The 20,838-nt window shown below is 42.5% G+C and overlaps 2 protein-coding genes across 4 annotated transcripts; one reads left to right on the plus strand and one right to left on the minus strand.

Annotated features, from left to right (window-relative positions):
* Nucleotides 1–959: 959 nt before the first annotated feature.
* LOC144937658 (trafficking protein particle complex subunit 2B-like) lies at nt 960–5,863 on the minus strand. 2 transcript variants are annotated; one of them, XM_078865050.1, is made up of 5 exons: nt 5,463–5,863; nt 4,032–4,141; nt 2,790–2,935; nt 2,130–2,214; nt 960–1,581 (listed from the first exon to the last, which is right to left on the minus strand). In XM_078865050.1, the coding sequence occupies exons 2-5, from the start codon at nt 4,122–4,124 to the stop codon at nt 1,483–1,485; spliced, it is 423 nt and encodes a 140-aa protein (XP_078721176.1). In that variant the 5' UTR covers nt 4,125–4,141; nt 5,463–5,863; the 3' UTR covers nt 960–1,482. The 2 variants fall into 2 exon arrangements, with proteins under 2 accessions (XP_078721176.1, XP_078721175.1); XM_078865049.1 differs by having other exon boundaries at nt 5,662–5,842.
* On the plus strand, nt 5,817–20,193 carry COQ2 (coenzyme Q2, polyprenyltransferase). 2 transcript variants are annotated; one of them, XM_078865048.1, is made up of 8 exons: nt 5,817–5,885; nt 7,613–7,947; nt 12,118–12,284; nt 12,580–12,701; nt 13,582–13,667; nt 14,360–14,493; nt 15,887–16,075; nt 18,308–20,193. In XM_078865048.1, exons 2-8 carry the CDS (start codon nt 7,668–7,670, stop codon nt 18,491–18,493), a joined length of 1,164 nt encoding a protein of 387 aa, XP_078721174.1. In that variant the 5' UTR covers nt 5,817–5,885; nt 7,613–7,667; the 3' UTR covers nt 18,494–20,193. The 2 variants fall into 2 exon arrangements, with proteins under 2 accessions (XP_078721174.1, XP_078721173.1); XM_078865047.1 differs by lacking the exon at nt 5,817–5,885 and adding an exon at nt 7,061–7,387.
* The last annotated feature ends 645 nt before the right edge of the window (nt 20,194–20,838 follow it).

Consider the following 20,838-nt stretch of genomic DNA (forward strand, 5'->3'; position numbering starts at 1 on the left):
TATAGCCCTTTAAGAATAAAATATCAAAACCTGCAACAATCTAAATATTTAAGCACTATTGAAATTGGGCATTAATATAACCCCATAATGTATACAGAAACAGCTTGGCAGGAAGTCGTGTTTTGCACATTTTAATCGTATTTTTGGTTTTTCCAAAGAGAAATAAGCCACTCGTTAAGAAGAAAAAACCAGTTGGCAAGGCTCTTAATCTAACATTCATTTCATTACACAATGGGCATGAAGGACAAGGGTTGGAGAAATGTAATCTACGTGAAAAAAAAAATTATTGCTGTGGATTTCACACCTGATGATGATTGATTGTGTTGCAGTCGAATCGTCGTGAAATTTTTTTTTCTATTTGTATTATTTCCCTTCTACGTGACTTTACCGAAAGAACCAATAATATGAATCCCTGCAGTCACGAAAGCTCTAAATCAAAATGTAATCTATCACAAAAGTTGTAATACATCTTGGAATTTTAGCAGTTCAGTGGTTCTCTTATTCTTGGTTCTTTCGGTAAAGTCACGTAGAAGGGAAACAATAACAATATAAAACAATCACTCCAAACAATGTGTAGTTGAATGATGTAGACTTTTGTATTTATACTAGCATTGCATCTCTCCATATTATAACAGATTTTATAAACACAATGTGCATTAGCATTCCATCCCCATTTGTACTTGTTGAACTTCTTTCGCACCGTACGCAGCCAACCGTGCTAATCGGAAGGTGCGATAAGGCACGGTTTCTAGTTGACAATAGCAAAGAGGACTCACATTTTGGTAGCTAAGAATTCAAATCTATTAAGTCTCTATATGCATCAAACTGTACTAAGAAGCACACGTGTTGAGCACTGAATGTGCGGCAAGTACTCATAACCAAACACCGGAGCACTCTTGTGGCTTAGACAAAAAAACAAAGTTGCAGCATTCTGCTTTTGGACAAGGAAACATGTTTTTAATCTTTTAATAACAATTGCACAAGTGAAATACAATGTGTGCAGCAATTGGGTAATAACATGCAATTCGACTATATTCAAACTTATTTCACATGGATATTGTTTTTGTGTAAGACATGACAAGGCTGCTTAGAATGGTAAGTCATTTCACACATTTTTGACAAACACTTTATTGAAAAAGCGCATTGTGTAGCGGTATACAGTATTATTCGATATGTAAAAGATGAATTGGATGAATCTCATATTACACGTAGCACCCTGGCTTAAACCAAGACTGTTAGCCCCTCGTATCAGTGGTACCTTTGCAGAAAATGTACAAGCGATCGTCAAATATACTCGGCAAAACAGAGATCATAACATTGTGCAATTACTGACAATGCGGTGGAATGAATGCACGTGGCGAGGTGTTGCCTCAAGTTTCAGATGAGTCGTGAAGGAAGTCCTTGAAATGGCATTGCAATCGCTCGCTTAAACATTTATATATATAATGTACACCTCGTCCTCGCGTCATCGCCGTCGCCTCCTCAGCTTGTGAGATGCTTGCGACCCAGGAACTGGACTTTCCGCTCAAAGGCCGTGGAACGGATCGGAGTGTTGGGCTCGTAAAATGGGTTCATTGCAAACTGTGGGGAAATGGCGGAGAAAGGTTGTTGGGGGGTGGGGTAGGAGGGAGAGGATAAGGTCAGAAAAAGAAAACTGCAATGCAATTACACAACTTGTTGCAGATATAGGCCTATGCCCTCTGGTGGAAAGTAAATGTTGTGCATGTGGTACTCAAAAAAAAAAAGATTCATTTTCTGGTCAATTACTTCACAGTAAAACGCTGCATATCCGACTTGCTTGGGACTGGGCAGATATGTGAACATTTATAGAAAATGACATTTACGCTATTGTCCACACATAGGTTACCGAACCAGAATAAAGCACAACGTGATTTAAGAAACGAGAGTGATTGAACATGACTGGAAGTAAAAAGGTCAGATTTGTGAACATTTGTAAAGAGTGAAAGCTACACGATTGCACAAATACTACACTGGGTGTGCGTGTTATTGATCAGAAAGATATGGCACGATGCACTGTACTTTAGTTTCAAGAGTCGTGGGCAAGTTAGAACGCCAACATCAAAGCTTCAATAAGTGGAAGGTGTTTGATAAAAAAAATAATGTTTTACCTTAATGTACAACTCATAGACATCGTTGAAGAAGTTTTTTATCCCGTCTTCATGCCTGGCGTCATGCAGCATGAGGAACCTCATTTGTATAGAGGGGGTTAAGGAAGCGTTTGTGACAAAAAAAGGCTCTACAAGGCATTTCCTATAACAATAATCAGGTACAAGACATTTGATATTTTCCAGTAATGGCACTCTGAATGACGCTTGAAAAAAACAATACACAGTTCTGCAATACACTGTACACGAGTTACATTCCATTTTAAAAACCAAAAGGAAGAAAAATTCACAATACTGTAATATACAATAATTGTTTACATCTATAAATGGAATTCCCATTTATTTTCGGGCATCAATTATGTAATTTACATTGCAATTGTATTTCAGCTCGCAAAGCTGCTGCAATTGTCATTATAATTGACCACATGTGTGGTGTAACAGATAGATTACATTATTTTGTATTCCTATATTCTGCATGCAATTGGTTTGTACAAACCCTGCATCCACTACAGGCGCTACATGCACTCCAGTGACAAAGACATACGATTATTGTGTCAAATCAGCTGCTGCAATCGTGAACAATTCATCCAATCACGAGCAGGGGTGAAGGGGGAGGGGCAAAACCGACACGTGGACAGTTTTTTTTTCTTCCCCGAAAGGATATGGCTGGCAGTGACAAAGGCTGACACAAACCACTCGTTGAACTTGTCCACAGTCTTGAGGTACATGTTGGTAGTCGTCCACATCTGCTCATCCACGAGGTCCAGGGCTGCATGTGCAATGAACTGGTTCAGATGTCGGTAATCCTCCTGCAAAATGGAACATTTTGAATTGAAATCAGCACTGCCATTTGAATTGGTTGGTGTGAAATGCACATCAGATTACTATAATTATCAATGGCAGTTAATATTATCAGTACCAGTTAAAGAGGCCAAAAAAGATAGTAGTCTCAAGTGCATTTAAGCTTTTTATGTGTATTGTCAACACCTTGTTTTCAAATATCGATTTTGGTCTGCAATGACATCTTGGCCTCAAATGCCCCTTTGTTCTGGAACCTCAAGAAGAACTGCATGTATACAAAATAAATAGTAGTAATTCAGAGATTTTAATGAATTCAACTTGTAACACGCACAGAAGAGTGCACAGGTGTTGTCATCACATCTAGGCCTCTATATAAGGAACGAAACAGGTAAACTTCTCCACAAATATGACTGTCGCCTGATGAAGCTAGTTGTAATTACTGCTAAAACGTCGTACTCCGATTGCAAATGTTGTGGCTTGGCTCTCCCAACACACCGGTGTGCTGTACTAGTGACGAATTGGCCACGTTCTGTTTAGGTGATAACCCTTACTAGTTGGCTGTGTCGGGTGGTGGCAGGTTTAATGACACAATCATATATTCATGCGATCTAACCCAAAAAGCCTGTATTATGGAACATGCACAGTAGTTACTCACTCTTGAAGACAGCTGGCTCCAAATTACTCCTGAAAATCAAAAGTACTCCATATATGAAGGAATTATTGGACAGTTAATTAATGTTTACAGGTATGAGGAAACCTGATGACCCAGAGAAAGCTCACGCGCGTGTGAGGGGGCAACACATACAGATGGAACAGGTGGAATCCACATTGGCTGTATCGCCTTCTCTTGACAAGCCAGGGTGTGGTACCCATGGGGGTTTCATAACATGTGTGTGATCTGCCAATGGTCGCTTCCACACTGCCAGATTACAGGTGTGTTTTCTTGTTCATGTTTTTGTTTTCTGTTTGTTGCGGTTGCACCCGATTCAAGAGCCGAATGGCTCACAGGGCTACACCAAATAAATGAACTTGAACTTGAACCGCCAATATCCAGATATGATGTATAGTGTGCAGCGATTGTACGCAATGTAAATGCATAATCACCTTTGCTTCATTCTTGTTCTGAGGGCTGAACTCCATCTCAAAGACAGGGTTATCCTGGTGGCCCACAATCGCGAAATAAAAGTTCCCAGACATTGCGAACGAGCTGGATGCTGCTTAACAGAGGGGGGGGGGGGGAAACCTCATGAGCATTTCAGCAAAGAAAACCAATTCACACATAATGTCCCACAAATTAGTTTTGAGAAGCAATGGCACTTACAAACTTGTTCAAACAGCTCTTCTTTGCTATATATATCTTAAATGGAATCGGAGAGCTATTAAAAGCACTTAAACTGTAAACTTTTTCTCTCGAATCTATGAAAATGTTAATACTGCGAATTTTATGGCAACATCCTGACAGACTGGTCTCTGAAGACGTTTCTAAAACAATAATATGCTGACAGCACTTTCTGATGAGGTCTCTAGTCAATAACAGACTGACAGACAAGTCTCTGATGGGTCTCCAGAGAATAACATACTGACAAGCCAGTCTCGCATGGGGTCTCTACAACATAACAAACTGAAAGAAAGCTTTCTGATGGGGTCTCTAGACAATAACCAGCAAACTGATCAGTCCCTGCTGGGGTCTCTAGACAATAATAGAACAAGAGACCGGGCATCTCGACAACAGACTGTGGGACCAATGGACAATATTTGACCGATAAGCTCGTCTCTGATGTGGTGTTCTCTCGACAATAAACCGACAGATTCGTCTCTGGGGTCTTCATACAAGTGAGGCGGGGAACCTCTTTCTTTCCCAGGACCAAAAAGGGCTTTCAAAATCCTTTGGCGGGCCCCACATGACCGCGCACCTCAGTAACTTCTGTTACTTTTGAAGGTAAAATGGTATCGTGTGGTAATGGCCCTTTAAACATTAAGCCATTGGCCCACACGGCTCGGAGATAACACGACCCAGACCAGTCTCGGAGGGAGCCACCGAACAATAATACTGACACACAATGACCACTAAGACTACTCAGACCGGTCTCTCAACAATATCGATACATAGCAGATGTCTCCATACAACATACAATCAATCCACTCGCGGCATCTCGCATTAACGTCAGCCACGGGCCATCTACTGCTGGATGATGGGCCTCCCCAAAGTGTCGCCCGCGACCCTGCCACGTAACAACCCCATCACAGGCGGCGATTAACGGCACCGTAACTTTACACAAACACTAAACTCAACAAGCAGTCACATGCTAGGAAGTGTTAAATCAACGCGCAGTCAAACATCAACGAGTGGTCTATCAAGCTAAGTGTTCACATACACGTATGAAGACGGAAGCTTGTGTTGCCTCCGAAACGTCGTGATTTAATTTATTTGTTTTCTTTTTTAACCTACGTGACTTTACCGAAAAAAACAAAGAGTATGGATCCTTGCAGTCACGAAAACTTCAAATCTAGAATGAGTAAACACGTATGTGTTACCGAGCACCACCCGGGAACGGTGATGGACGGAGTCTGCGGAGTACCCGGGTAAGGCGTGCCTCCCCCGGTAGGAAAACTAGGCAAGAGACGGGGTCCGATTGAGGCCGCGGCTTCGTCTTCCTTCTCGTTACACGCCGCACACACGCACGCAGCAACATCAGTGATAACGTTAACACGTTTAGCGAGCCGATATACTTACCAGGGGAGTCTGACACACAAGAGGAAGGGGGGTGGGAGATGACTTTGACGAGGTGGAGAGCGGCCTGAGCAAACTGAGACGAATTGAAACGATTCGATTCTCGCGATTCCACAAAGCGAAATTAACCCGGGCGAAGAATCGATTCCGCGTCTATGATTTGTACAAACAGCAGTGCCGTGCGTGTTGTCCCGCGCCTGGCGATGCTTCACGTCGCTATGTTACTGGTAGGAACCTCCTGGTTACACCAGCCCACATGGGATTATTGTGTCCGTCCGTCGTGCAGGGAGGGGCTGGGTGGGGAGGGAGGGGCTGGGTGGGGAGGGGCTGGGTGGGGAGGGAGGGGCTGGGTGGGGAGGGCTGGGTGGGGTGGGGAGGGGAGGGTGGAGCTGGGAGGGGCTGGGTGGGGAGGGAGGGTGGGGAGGGGCTGGGTAGGGGTGGGGCTGGGTGGGGAGGGGCTGGTCACCCCGTGGTGCCCTTATAAAACTCAACGTTTAACCTACTCACGCCGGCTTGTGCCCGCTCTCACAGTCGGCCATATTTGCGGAATACACCACGCCGCCGTTGACCCTGGCCATTGGCCGAGCAACCCGACGTTCCTACCAGCTCCCTCCGCAGGAATGTGTTTGTATTTGCCCGTGAAGTTAATTGCGATAAATTTCGATTTTAAGCTTTCGTGATTGCAGGGTTTCATCTTCTTGGTTCTTTCGGTAAAGTCACGTAGAAGGGAAATAATAAAATAATAAAACATAATAAAATAAAATTCTTTATTGTATTGTTACATTTTTATTATTTCCCTTCTACGTGACTTTACCGAAAGAACCAAGAAGATTAATTGCGATATTCGGGGGGGGGGTCAATATATTTACTGTATTTAGCAGTCAATTTGGTGTCTTTAGGATACATTAAGTAGCTAAGCTTTGCTACAAAACGCATCGTGCGTGCTCTCGGTGTCTCAGAGACGAATGTTTATGTTTTAAAGCCCTGCGTGAGCCGTGGCCAATAGGAATCATTGTACTTGGAATGAATGCGGATTCTCGAATAACCTTGCCAGAGCAGAGGTTTTTTTAAATCTCCAGACGTAAAGTTATTTTTTTAGTTTGTATTCACATTGACGTACACGTTTAAATAAGCATGCGAATTTCTTCTGCATGTAAGGAAACGAGACGTGTACGATATTTTTGCACGAATTTGATCTCAATAAAATATAATTCCTTCACACAAAGCTGTACTCATTCACGATTAAGGTCTCATTCCACAAACAACAATGTGTTTATTTGTTACATTATATACACACACACCCTACGTACGATTTCACACGATTAATTATACGAATTATTTATTAAAAGAGAGGTTTTTCCCTCCAGGTCTGACACCAACAACGACACGACAGGGCCCAATGTCGTGGTGCCCATCGGCTGTAGTCAATCCGCACAATCTCAAAACAACACAAAAACCACGAATATTTAGGTCTATTTCACGGATCTAAGTTATAAAAGCTTTCGAGAACCATCGCTACCGAGGGATTGTGAGCAACACACGGACCGAGCCTCGTTATCGAAGCGTTGTTCACGACAGGTGATCGCATTTGTCGCGATCGATAATTATTACAGCAAGAAGTATCGTTTTTATTCATTTGTTTAGCAACATACACACAGCACACACAACACGAGTTTGTAGCGAGGCCGCGATCAATGTGCGTCACGTTCATCATCTGCGAGCGAGTGTCGTGAGTTTCTCGACACGACGTGGTGGTGGTGGGGGGGTCATTTGACCATACTTCACCACGCTGGTCCGTGCAGGTCGACGACGAACCAACGATTTGCAACACGCACTCGACGAACGCATCTTTAACATGACGAGACGAGGATAAAGCAGCCCCTACCCCCCCCCCGTTTAAAAAATATAATTAGCAAGCCGAGAAGCAAAATAATTATTTATTATCATGTTCCAGAGATCACTCACGACGCGTCAAGAACTCCACCACGCCTAAGGCTCAAGCAAGCGACATGCTGCTGTGCGCCATCAGACGTTCAAGGGCCCTCTCAAGGGCCCTTTCAAGGGCCACGTTTCCCTCCACGTTCGATCAACATCACCACCAACACCACCACCAACATCACCAACACCACCACCAACATCACCATCATCACCACCGCGTGGGGCCGTGGGCGAGGTGGCCGCCGATGGCCGCAGGGCCCACGAGATGTCTCAGCGCGGCGTCGCTGGTGGCCTCGGCCCCCGAGTTCACGCGGCCCTATCTCCGTCTCATGCGGCTGGACAAGCCCATAGGTGGGCCCACCCCCGGGGTGTACTTGTGTGAGAGTGTGACCTCGAAATTAGCGGTGGAAACATCTCTCTTTTTATTTTACACGCTTTTATTTAACTCACTGGTTGTTGTTGTATCCTCAAATCTTGTAACTCAATTTTAACCTACTTCCCAATGTGGTATCGACTTGCAAACTTAGTATACTTATGTCATACTGATGACAATACCATATTCTATCATAAAAAAATATAAAAAAACTTTTAAACTATATTTTTACACACTTTCTATGAACTCACTCTGTTGTCATATCCTCAAATCTTGTAACTCAATTTTAACCCACTTTCCAATGTGCTATCGACTGCGAACTTGGTATGCTTATGTCTTACTGATGACAATACCATATTCTATAAAAAAAAAACTTTTAAACTATCTTTTTACACGATTTCTATGAACTCACTCTGTTGTTGTCGTATCCTCAAATCTTGTAACTTAATTTTAACCCACTTCCCAATGTGAAAACTTGGTATACTTATGTCATACTGATGACAATACTATATTCTATCAATAAAAATAAGTATTTTTAAATCCTTTATATTAAGTTCGCTTGCTTGCTTGCTTGCGTGCTTGCTTGCTTGCGTGCTTGCTTGCTTGCTTATGACCGTGCAAATCTTTCGGTCGTTTTTTAACCCACTTCCCGTGATCCAATCGAGCTGACATTTTCCACACAGACTCGTTGCGCGAGACAATTAATGTTCGTGAAAAAAAATTCCCAAAATTTTACACTGTTTCGGGAAAACAAATTAAATATTTAATTACCAATTGCTTAATACTGGCAGACAATCATCTGACCCATAGGTGGCAGCCATCTCAAGCCAGAGGACTAGAAGACTCTAGCCGCCACGCATATAAAGGATTTATAGTGAAAAACTTTGTTTTTACGGGTTTACTTGTTAAATAATCTTTTTGATATGTTATGTTTCGGCTTGGGTCTAATTGTCCACGCTCAACTAACGTTGGCTGCAAATCACCACGGCACCTTACGTTATGGCAAGCTTTGGGGCCACCTCCTGGAGTCGTGGAGTTCTGCCATTACGAGTAGGGTACATTTCATTAAAGCGTGTTTTTAACAAAGTATTTTTTAAATATTGCTTATTAACAACAAACACCAACAACAAAACCCAATTATCCATCACATGTTTTTTTTTTACTTGAAGCTTTCGTGACTGCAGGAATTCATACTCTCTTGTTCTTTCGGTAAATTCTAGATTTGAAGTTTTAGTTGACTACAAGGGTCCATACTTTTTGTTTTTTTCGGTAAAGTCACGTAGATAAATCACGACGTTTCAGAGGCAATGCAAGCTTTCATCTTCAGGTGGCACCGAAAAAACCAAAGAGTATCTTTCGGTAAATTCACGTAGATAGAAAAATAATATCTACGTGACTTTACCGAAAGAACCAGAGAGTATAGGGTTTTTTGGCTTGTTTGTTGAGTTAGATCGGGTAAATATAAATGTGTCGTGAAACCCGCCACCACACGACACAGCCAATGGGTAAGGTTTGTCACGTGCACAGAACATGCCAATTCGTTACAACATTTACGATTTTAATCTCCAACACACCGGTGTGAACTAATAACTGACATGTTTTGTTTACGTGACAAACCTCACTAATTAGCTGTGTTGGGTGGTGACGGGTTTCACGACACATTTATATTTGCGAGATATAACCCAAAAAACCTCTTATGGATAATATTGGTCGCAAAAGCGTGCATGTTAAAACCCTGTTACTGTGCAGTATTGCCATTTAAGAATGTACTGTATTCCATTTTAGAGCTTGTAATTCACATTTTTAGTGGTCAACCATAATGGTAAAAAGACAATTCGTATATCATTTGAAAGTCTTCTTGGTTCTTTCGGTAAAGTCACGTAGAAGGGAAGTAATAAAATAATAAAAATAAAACATAATAAAACAATTCTCACGACGTTTCGGCCACAACGCAAGCAGCCGTCCTCAGGCGAAGAATGAGAACATTATCAAGCTAGGAGCTTATATAGGTGTTGCGAGGAGGAGCGCCTTAACAAAAGAATGTGCATATGAAGAGGAATTTAGCATACCAATGGACAATGCGTAGGAGGTGGGCGGAGGGGTTTCAAAGTCCCATTATGCCCATGCATTATGCAGGATCAACAGCACCACGGGGGGGGGCGCAAGGAACAGCGTTAATAAAGGAATGGAATGTTAGTGATATGTAGCTGCATTTACCAAACAACCACGTAGAAAACCTAAGTAAAAACTACATAAAAAAAACTAAAATATAAACTGAAACTTACTATACTCTACAATAAGCTGAGTTACTAACAACAAATAATAAATTACAATTCTACGTCGTAAGAAGTATATAATATACTTCCATCTAAACTTTATTCTCTTAGCATATACAGTACTATATACTGCCATAGATAAACCCAACATTAAATTATATACTGTATTGCTGTAAACCACCCTATACTTTATACATTTTAATATAACACTATGTATTATTCAACTCACCCTAATGTGTATCGAAATGGTTTATTACGTCCTTCCAATGATTGCTAAGCCTGAATCCATCTTCTCGGTTAAAATTGTCTCTGTGTTTGTATATGTGAATCGCCTCATGAACGAATCTCTCATGATAGCCAGATGGCTTGCAGAGAACCTCCGTCTTGGAAAAGTCAATGTCATGTGAGCCCACTGAGTTGTAACAGTGGTCTGCCACGGCTGAGGTGTTTGTCCTACCACTGTTACAACTCAGTGGGCTCACATGACATTGACTTTTCCAAGACGGAGGTTCTCTGCAAGCCATCTGGCTATCATGAGAGATTCGTTCATGAGGCCATTCACATATACAAACACAGAGACAATTTTAACCGAGAAGATGGATTCAGGCTTAGCAATCATTGGAAGGACGTAATAAACCATTTCGATACACATTAGGGTGAGTTGAATAATACATAGTGTTATATTAAAATGTATAAAGTATAGGGTGGTTTACAGCAATACAGTATATAATTTAATGTTGGGTTTATCTATGGCAGTATATAGTACTGTATATGCTAAGAGAATAAAGTTTAGATGGAAGTATATTATATACTTCTTACGACGTAGAATTGTAATTTATTATTTGTTGTTAGTAACTCAGCTTATTGTAGAGTATAGTAAGTTTCAGTTTATATTTTAGTTTTTTTTTATGTAGTTTTTACTTTGGTTTGCTACGTGGTTGTTTGGTAAATGCAGCTACATATCACTAACATTCCTTTCCTTTATTAACGCTGTTCCTTGCGCCCCCCCGTGGTGCTGTTGATCCTGCATAATGCATGGGCATAATGGGACTTTGAAACCCCTCCGCCCACCTCCTACGCATTGTCCATTGGTATGCTAAATTCCTCTTCATATGCACATTCTTTTGTTAAGGCGCTCCTCCTCGCAACACCTATATAAGCTCCTAGCTTTAAAATGTTCTCATTCTTTGCCTGAGGACGGCTGCTTGCGTTGTGGCCGAAACGTCGTGAGAATTGTTTTATTATGTTTTATTTTTATTATTTTATTACTTCCCTTCTACGTGACTTTACCGAAAGAACCAAGAAGATGAATCCCTGCAGTCACGAAAGCTTTAAATCGAAAAATCATTTGAAAGTGTAAAGTGACTTAATGAGTATACATGCACACGAACTTGGTCTGGCGTCAGCATCACTTGTTAGAAGTGTACTGACACAACTCAACGTATTACACAAACTATTAACCCTGCCCCTGGCCCTGCTTGGCTCACCAATGTCAAAATTCAAATGGCTTGTGAGGCCAAAGTTTCACTGCTTGGGTCTGGTTCAACTCGGCAAGTGGCCAGTGGATAACCAACTCTAAGGGTCTCGTGCTGGATGTGCCAGTGGAAAAGTAGATATTTTATTGCAGGACTACTGTTTGTGTTATCTTGGTGTGATCTGGGACTGGGTTTTTTCTGCCTTGCCCAATCTTGATCAATCGGACTTACATAATTAATTAGTTATATTTAGTAACTTCCTTACCATTTCCTCAATTTTTCACTCCTATCGGGTTTTTTTTGTATTGGTTGCTGTTGTAACTTGTTGACCTGCCCATACCAGACATGTACGAAAAAAATAGCTTCATAACAAGGTGCTAACAGTTTGCTTTCCAAGGCACCTGGCTGCTCTACCTGCCGTGCACGTGGAGCATCGCGCTGGCGAGTGCTCCAGGCTGCCTGCCCGACCTCGAAATGCTCGCACTGTTTGGCCTGGGCGCGGTGTTGATGCGTGGCGCCGGATGCACCATCAACGACATGTGGGACCGCGACTTCGACCGAAAGGTGAGCTACATCTCGATGGCTGGCTTTCACTTTTTTAGTTTTAATCATTCAGCATCGTCAACAGCCATTATCTCCAATCTGCTGGTTGAAAGTTTTTCCAAGCCATTCCTGTTTCTCTTAGGCAAAGAATAATCGTAAGAATTGCATTGCAGAGTAAACATTTGCACGTTTATGAGCGAATAAATCTGCAGTGTAACACTACAACGTTCATAGGCCCTATTTGTGAGTGTGGAGCACTTGGACATCGGTCTAATATTCATCTCGAGATGGTCACTCACCAACTCGCTCTGCGCAGGTGGCTCGTACGGCCACGCGTCCCATCGCCTCTGGGGAGGTGAGCCGCTTCGGAGCCCTGGTGGTGCTGGGTGCGCAGCTCAGTCTCAGCCTGGGCATCCTCCTCTGCCTCAACAACTACAGGTTGGGTCCATGGCTCCAGAGCCTCAACCGTTGCTGACAAAATAATGCTGTACCACCATTCCTCCTGCCTGCAAAATAGCGATGTAGGATTTGGAGCTTTGGGCCTGTGCTCAGCAACCGTGGTAAAGGATAACCTGCAAGGGATGTTTCGATTTAAAGCTTTCGTGACTGAAGGGATTCATCTTCTTGGTTCTTTCGGTAAAGTCACGTAGAAGGAAAATAATAAAATAATAAAAATAAAACAATAAAATTATTCTCACGACGTTTCGGCCACAACGCAAGCAGCCGTCCTTCAGGTGGAGAACAGGTCTGTCGAGAAGGCAGACTCTGTCGTGAGAATTATTTTATTATGTTTTATTTTATATTATTTTATTATTTTCCTTCTACGTGTCTTTACCGAAAGAACCAAGAAGATGCAAGGGATGTGTATAAAGTTGCATTGGGGAACCTTTCCTTTTCTGAGGGCCAAAAAATAATTTCAAATACCTTTGGCAGACCACACGTTAAAAACACACCACAGTCACTTCTATCACTGTGATGTGCCTATGCAGTGAGAGTAGTGACTGATGCAATTCGAAACAGAGTTCACAGGTGGAATATATTCCCTCCTAGTAGCTAATTAGTGGAGATAAAATGCTTGCAATGTACAATTTTTTAAACATTGTTTTTCGTATGAAATTAAGTTGCGGGTCAGATATGGCTCACCTCTTGTGTAAAAGTATTACTCCAGCTGTCATCTGGCGAGAGATTTGCAATGAACCTCAGTGGCTTTGCACAACGGTGATTTACATTTTCAGGTGTCATTTTCTGAAATGCAATTATAAGCACAGACGTATAAATGGCTCGTTGAGAAATCTTGCTGTGCCTGTCATTCGTGCAGCATAGTGCTGGGTGCGTCTTCTCTACTTGTGGTTGTCAGCTACCCCCTGATGAAGCGAATAACCTACTGGCCACAATTCGTTCTAGGTAATGTATGTCTTTTGTATGAAAAATAATATCACCTTGACTTTACCCCCCACTGTACGATTTCCCTGACTTTTGTAAGCAACAATTTAAGTTAGATGATTGTTTAAATGTGCAGTGATAACACTTTTACGATGATAAAACCAGCCATAATGTGCCCGACCCTGTTAAATCTCAGAAGCAAGGTAGGGTTGAGCCTGGATTTTGTTTGGATGTGGGACTGCCATGCAAAAAAAACCCTGTTATGTAGGCTGGGGATACATTATCAGCAGGGGGCAGTGTAGGAAAGTGTATGTGGTTAATCACGGTCAAAATAACCCGTGCAATTTGCAGTGTGTGGAGGCCATTCCCCACCAGCGCATTGACAAAAGGGCTGTACATGTACACATAATACTTGACTTTATTGACCATGCTCGTTTACTTTGTGAAAGAGAATTGATTCAAGAGGGTAGTGAAATCGCACCGTATCAAGAACATTAACGTTGGCTTTCAACTACAGTTCTAATTTACTTGATGAATCGTGATGCAGTATGCACCAGATTAAATATTGCGCATGTCTGACAATGCCACTGCTACTTTATTAGAAAACAAATACATTTACTGGACACCACGTAACGTGAAACAAAAGCAAAAAATGTCACCTATATGTACCGCATGTGTGATTTATTCCGACATTTCCATTCCCTCCGCTGTAGGGTTGGCATTTAACTGGGGTGCTCTGCTGGGCTGGGCAGCAGTGCGTGGCGCTTGCGACTGGAGCGTTTGCCTTCCACTTTATTTCTCCGGAATCATGTGGACGCTGATCTACGACACAATATACGCTCACCAGGTGTGCATGGTGGTCACTAGCCATGATGACCTCTCAAACGCCAGTCATCTGACACCGCCTCTTCTCTGTGAAATGAGTACAATAATATCTAGTGGGCTCTATAAATCCAGCTGCTCCCCAAACCAATTCCCTTGGAAGTAGGAATTCCAAATGTGATCGTATTACTATCATTGATGTACCCAGATTAGCACAGTTGGCTATGTACTGTGCGAAAGAAGTTCAACATACATACATATATAGCATGGCTTCCCATAGTTTATAAGATAGAGGCAGTGATTTTTTGACACACATTAACATGCCCCTTAATGTTATCCAATAATATTGCAAAACAATTTATTAGGGCTCATAATTATTTGTGCTAAACTTTAAAACACTTTGCCAGGTGCAGTGATGGATAAAAATCGTCTGTAGGCCGTTCAAAAGTGCTAGGCCTCATGTGGCCACGGGCCATATTAAATGAAGTCACATGCTTTATTCGGCCTAAAATTATTACGTTTGCAACTCGTACCCTTTTCCACTGGCACATCTAAGCTGTGCCAGCGTGGGTCCCTCATGCTACAGGTGCTTTTTCACTTGCTTTTTGGGAACCAAATCGTGACGTGCTGGCCTCACAAAACATTTGAATCTGGCTCAGGGCCAAATAGGGCCAGTCCAAATTATGCATTAATTGCTCGTAACTTCAGTCAGTACATTGTGGAAATAATAATAAAATTAATATAGCGCTTTTCATCAAGGATCTCAAAGCACAGGACACAACAGCAGCATAAAAATAATAAAATCATTTTCCAAATGAACAAAACATTTAATACGCGGAAACGTATAAATGGGTTTTAAGGCGGATTTTAAAAATATCCACAAACTCAGAGATCCTGATATCTTGTGGAAGAGCGTTCCATAGCTGTGGGGCCTCCACGGTAAAAATCTCGGTCACCCATAGACCGAAACCTCGACCTGGGAATAGAGAGAAGGCCTGCATCTCCGGATCTTAGGAACCTTGAGGGGTCATATGGATAAAGCATGTCAATGATGTAGGCTGGGGCGAGATGGTTCACTGCTTTGTAAGTTAACAATAGATTTTAAACTGTTTTCCTATGTGAAACTGTAAGCCAGTGCAGCGAGGCCAAAACAGGTGTAATATGATGTGAAAATGTGTTCTGGTTAACACCTTAGATACAGTGCCCCTGCATCGTACACATGTGTCGTCTTTGACTTGGACGTTGCATGTGGAGTCTTAACAGTAAGGTTCTGCAGCGGTTTGGCGTGGCTGGGTTGTGTACGGTGCAAAACGAGATACACCAAATGAGAATTCGTGGAACAAAGTCAAAATATCACACGTGGCCCTGAGTGTTTTCCGATGCCTCCCCTCCTCCCTCCCCCCTCCCCACCGTCATAGGACAAGGTGGACGATGCGGTGGTGGGCATCAAATCCACTGCCCTCCTCTTCGGTGAGAGCACCAAGCCTTGGCTGGCAGGGTTTGCTGTGGCTATGGCGAGCGGTTTGGTGGCAGCTGGGGTCGCCAGTGAGCAGACCTTGCCTTACTATGCCTCCGTAGCACTCGTGTGCCTCCACGTGTCTAATCAGGTACGCACACCCTTACACGTCAAGGCTCTGTATGTTAAACTGCGTGCTGTTTTTACCACTACAAATATACCAATGCACTGTCATACTCATTTTCATCCCACGGTTGATCGAGTGCACAGGGCCGGGTTAGGTACCACATGCCACTGATGTTAACCGTCAGGCCGCGCAGTGGTTAACATACTGATACTGTAGGTAAACTTGAAATGCTTTTCCTTGCTAGTGTTAAATACATGTTGTATATATTTATGCGACTGCATATTTTACATTTCTTAACTGTGCTCAACTAGTTTTTTTTTTGTTTACGAATATTTGTACATGTGGACTGTGCGTGCCCATGCGTACGTTGTGTTTATGTATATATATAGGAATGCAGCTATCTACGAGTCATTCTTCGCGTGGTAATTTAGTTGTTAGATTAAGCCTGTTGGGTTCATCTCAATGAATGATCTTCTACAATTACAAAATGAGCTTATGTTTGCAAGCACATCATTATCGACTTTAAGTAGCATCGATTTGTCTGTGCATTTGCAATGCATGAGAATTTTCCGCTCGACTAGCTTGTTAGGAATGGCACGTGTCAGGAATCCAAAGTTAGCACTTGGCCACGATTCCACGAGAGCGCGCTGTCCACACGGCCGTGCTGCCGAAGCTCCTCATCCCACAGTGCACAAGCGTCCATTCATATCAAACATAGTAACATGATTGTTCGTTTTAAGGCACTTAAATTAAAAACACGTGTTACTTTATTGAGCTAAAGACTCGTAACAGAATAAGCGACAGCAAGTCAAAAAAAAGGGCATCTGTGCGAGCCTAACAAGGCATAATGTTACCGTTAATCAACCCGGGTTACATTTGTTCGCATAAGCTGAAACAGAGCATTTCCTGAACATGTATCTGAATTTGGATAATGCAGTCAAATACAGACCATGGCAGAGCCAGGTTTTTCAGGTAGCGGAGGGCAACCCCTCCAGCAATGAAAAATGATAGAGGAGTTGTTCGTAAGTAAGGACTTGTCCCTTGCTTTTTATTCGACGCATGTGCAGCGATGGCGCAGCCATCGATCGAGGGTCGAATTCGGACCGCGTGTTATTGGCATCGCGCTCGCTGAAGGTGTCGATGCCTTCAGGGAAGTCGTGTCCTGTATACGCAACTGCGCACAATTCTGTGAGTCGCTTATAACCGCTTTGCCGTTACTTATTGCCAAGAGTCCCTGGCACATAATAATATGCTACACAGTGGCAGTGGGGGTCGCAAAATGCCAATTTATTACTAACAAACCCCAATGATCCGATCGAAATTAGGGATTTCGATCGGATCATTGGGGTGGGCACCTGCCACTCTACCCCCCCCCCCCCCCCCACTGGTTCCGCCGGTGAATACAGAATATGTTGATTGTCAGTCTTAAAATATAAAATAATCTATACCATAAAATAGGCATGACTCAGGTTTTAAAAATGTTAAAGTTTTGTTTATAATGAACATGACTTCTTATTGAATACATGTTTGGGTTTTAGGTAATTAAAAGAGAAAAGATGCCAACTTGTATGCTTAACATATCGAGGAATCAACTGCCATTAATAATAGTCCGTGATGTTGATGATTACATTGCAAGACCGTGGGAGATGGTGGCAGATTGGGGGGTACTCTCATAGGTTGAGCGTGGCTTCTCATGCTGATATGTAAATATATTCAATTATGTGCAAATGTACACTATCATGTTGCTCTCAGAGGTTCAAGGCAACCTCCGGCGTGGTTTTCCAGACGTCCATCATAATGTTTTATACGTCTCGTTTGTAAAACTGTCCTCCCCTCCCCCCGAGCAGCTGACATCAAGTCATTTTTAAATCCTTTATATTAAGTTCACTTGCTTGCTTGCTTGCGCGCTTACGACCGTGCAAATCTTTCGGTCGTTTTTTAACCCACTTCCCGTTGTGCGTGACAATTTATTTTCGTGAAAATTTTTTCCATAACTTTACACTTTTTAGGAAATTTTTTTTATATTTAATTACCAATTGCTAAATGGTGGCAGGCAATCATCTGACCCATAGGTGGCAGCCATCTCAAGCCAGAGGACGAGAGGTTAATTTTTTAGCGACCTCAATAATCAGTCCTGAACTTTTTTGACCGCCCCCCGTTCCATGGCTCACAACTTTAAATCGTCACAGCTGCCGGCCGGCGATGTTGATCGCTCGGCTTGATCGCAGCCCCTTTAACTCTAGCCTTGCACTGCAGATCCGCACACTGGATGTGGACAACAGCGATGACTGCTGGAAGAAATTCTGCTCCAACCGCACACTCGGCCTTCTTCTCTTCGCCGGGATTGTGGCCGGCACCCTGGCTAAGGGGAAGCAAGGGCCTCAAGATGGACGAGGACATGAAGGCGTCGTGTCGGCTGAAACCCACAATCAAGCTGAATAAACAAAAGCGATGGGCTTAAGAGTCCACGGCAGTTGTTTGCATGTGTATACGTTGAACTTCTTTCGCGCCGTATGTAGCCAACCGTGCTAATCAGAGGTGCGGGAGAAGGACAGCAAACTAAACACAACATTTTTTTAATGTATATTTTTGTTACAGTATTGCCAAGTTAGTGCTCGGAGAACTGATCGCCTGTCTGCAGCACGGAACCACTGGTGGAAACAACACATTTCTACAGTGATGTTGAATCGAGACAATCCCAAGGACAACCACTGTTGACTTTCCAACAAAGTGGTGCTAATTTTATCGAGCCCAGTCACCATGTAAACTTTGATATCAAATATTAAAGTCATGCCATGAAGAGAAATAACATCTAGAACACAGAAGAACACGTGTTGAACTTGTCACGACATGTCACGGATCAGTGTTGATCCTCTTTGTGTCTAGGAATGGCATTGGAAGATGATGCCACAAAACTAATTTTAAATTCACTTCATGTGTCTCTTATCCAACACTAGACGGCGTTTAATCATGTTGTTCATTACACATCAGTATATGTATTAACGCTAGCTCTCATTCAGGCTGAGCTAATTTCAGTGAAAAACTGATTTTTGTGTGTGTGTGTTGTCATTGGTGATTAGATTGAGACCACAATGTCTGCTCGTTGAGAAGTTGCGAGCGATCAATCCGGGGTGCTTTCTATATCTTAACGTTTCTGCAGTGCAGCCTCAGTGCTCTGACACCAACATTAACCCCTGATCCACTCGGCCCAATCCTCAATGCCGTTATGTGTACGTACGTTGAACCTTCTTCTTGGTTCTTTCGGTAAAGTCACGTAGAATGGAAATAATAAAATAATAACAATACAACATAATTAAATAATTCTCACGACGTGTCGAGAAGACAGAGACTCTGTCTTCTCGACGGACCTGTTCTCCACCTGAGGACGGCTGCTTGCGTTGCGGCCGAAACGTCGTGAGAATTATTTTATTATGTTTTATTTTTATTATTTTATTATTTCCCTTCTACGTGACTTTACCGAAAGAACCAAGAAGATGAATCCCTGCAGTCACGAAAGCTTTAAATCGAAATTTACGTTGAACCTCTTTCGCACAGTACCTCGCCGACCGTGATCATCGGAAAGTGCAGAGGAAACAAAATCCTGGTTGTCCCTACGATCAGTGATGATCCTCACGGTGCACCATACAGACTACTTATCTCGGAGACTGTGAAATTACCGTAGCCCTCACACCTTCATACAGTCCTCGACATACACCATGAAACATTGCACTGTAGAGATTATAGCAAGGATAGCGATTTACATCGTTTGGGCACGGCGCGGGTGGCTATTGTATACGTTCATCGTGCCATGATCTTTTAATTCTCGTCAATAATTGGCAAAAGGTGACGGACACAAAGTGATTGGACGCTGTTTCCGTCGAAGAGTCGTCTCTGGTGCTCAGACGTGCACTTAAAGCCCCGACGTCGTGCGTGAGAATTGTCCTTACGCCTTTGCGTTAATTTACGGAGTGAACTCCAAAGGCTGTCCTTCACGTGAGTGTGTACTCTTTAACAAGTCCAAATGTTCTTTCACTGACGTATTTGTACAGTTTGTTTAAAATAGTTTAAAACAATTTATAAACCGCGCCTGTTAGCGGTGGGCCCAGGCGCAATGCTTACAATCGTTTACTTGGAAAATAAAACATTTTCATTACCTCTTCCGTTTTTTTTAAGTGCGGTCATTGTCACGCAAACCATCAATGGGATTCAGAGTCCTCGTTAAACCTACGGCCGGCAGTGAGTTAATTCACACGGGGTTACTTTAAATAAAATGATAAAAGAGTGATGTCTTGCGTAAAAACAATCGCTCATCGGGGTATCGCCTGCTTCTAAATAAAGCAGTCGATTCATTCGTTGTTGATCACACGGACGAACGTGGTAAAATTACAAATGCTGTTTATTATGAAGGTTTTTGGGTTAGATCGCGTTATTTGTAAATGTGTCGCAACGCTCCACCACCCGACAACGGCCAATCAGTAAAAAATGTGTCACGTTGACAAAAGGCAAATATCTTCTTGGTTCTTTCGGTAAAGTCACGTAGAAGGGAAATAATAAAATAATAATAATAAAACACCTGAGGACGGCTGCTTGCGTTGTGGCCGAAACGTGAGAATTATTTAATTATGTTTTATTTTTATTATTTCCCTTCTACGTGACTTTACCGAAAGAACAAAGAAGATGAATCCCTGCAGTCACGAAAGCTTTAAATCAAAAGGCAAATAGTTCACTACTTTAGCCCACCGGTGTGTTGAAGACTAAGACTGAATGGCTACAATAATGCTCAATTT

Source organism: Lampetra fluviatilis, chromosome 19 (assembly GCF_964198595.1).
Source record: "Lampetra fluviatilis chromosome 19, kcLamFluv1.1, whole genome shotgun sequence".
NCBI lineage: Eukaryota > Metazoa > Chordata > Hyperoartia > Petromyzontiformes > Petromyzontidae > Lampetra > Lampetra fluviatilis.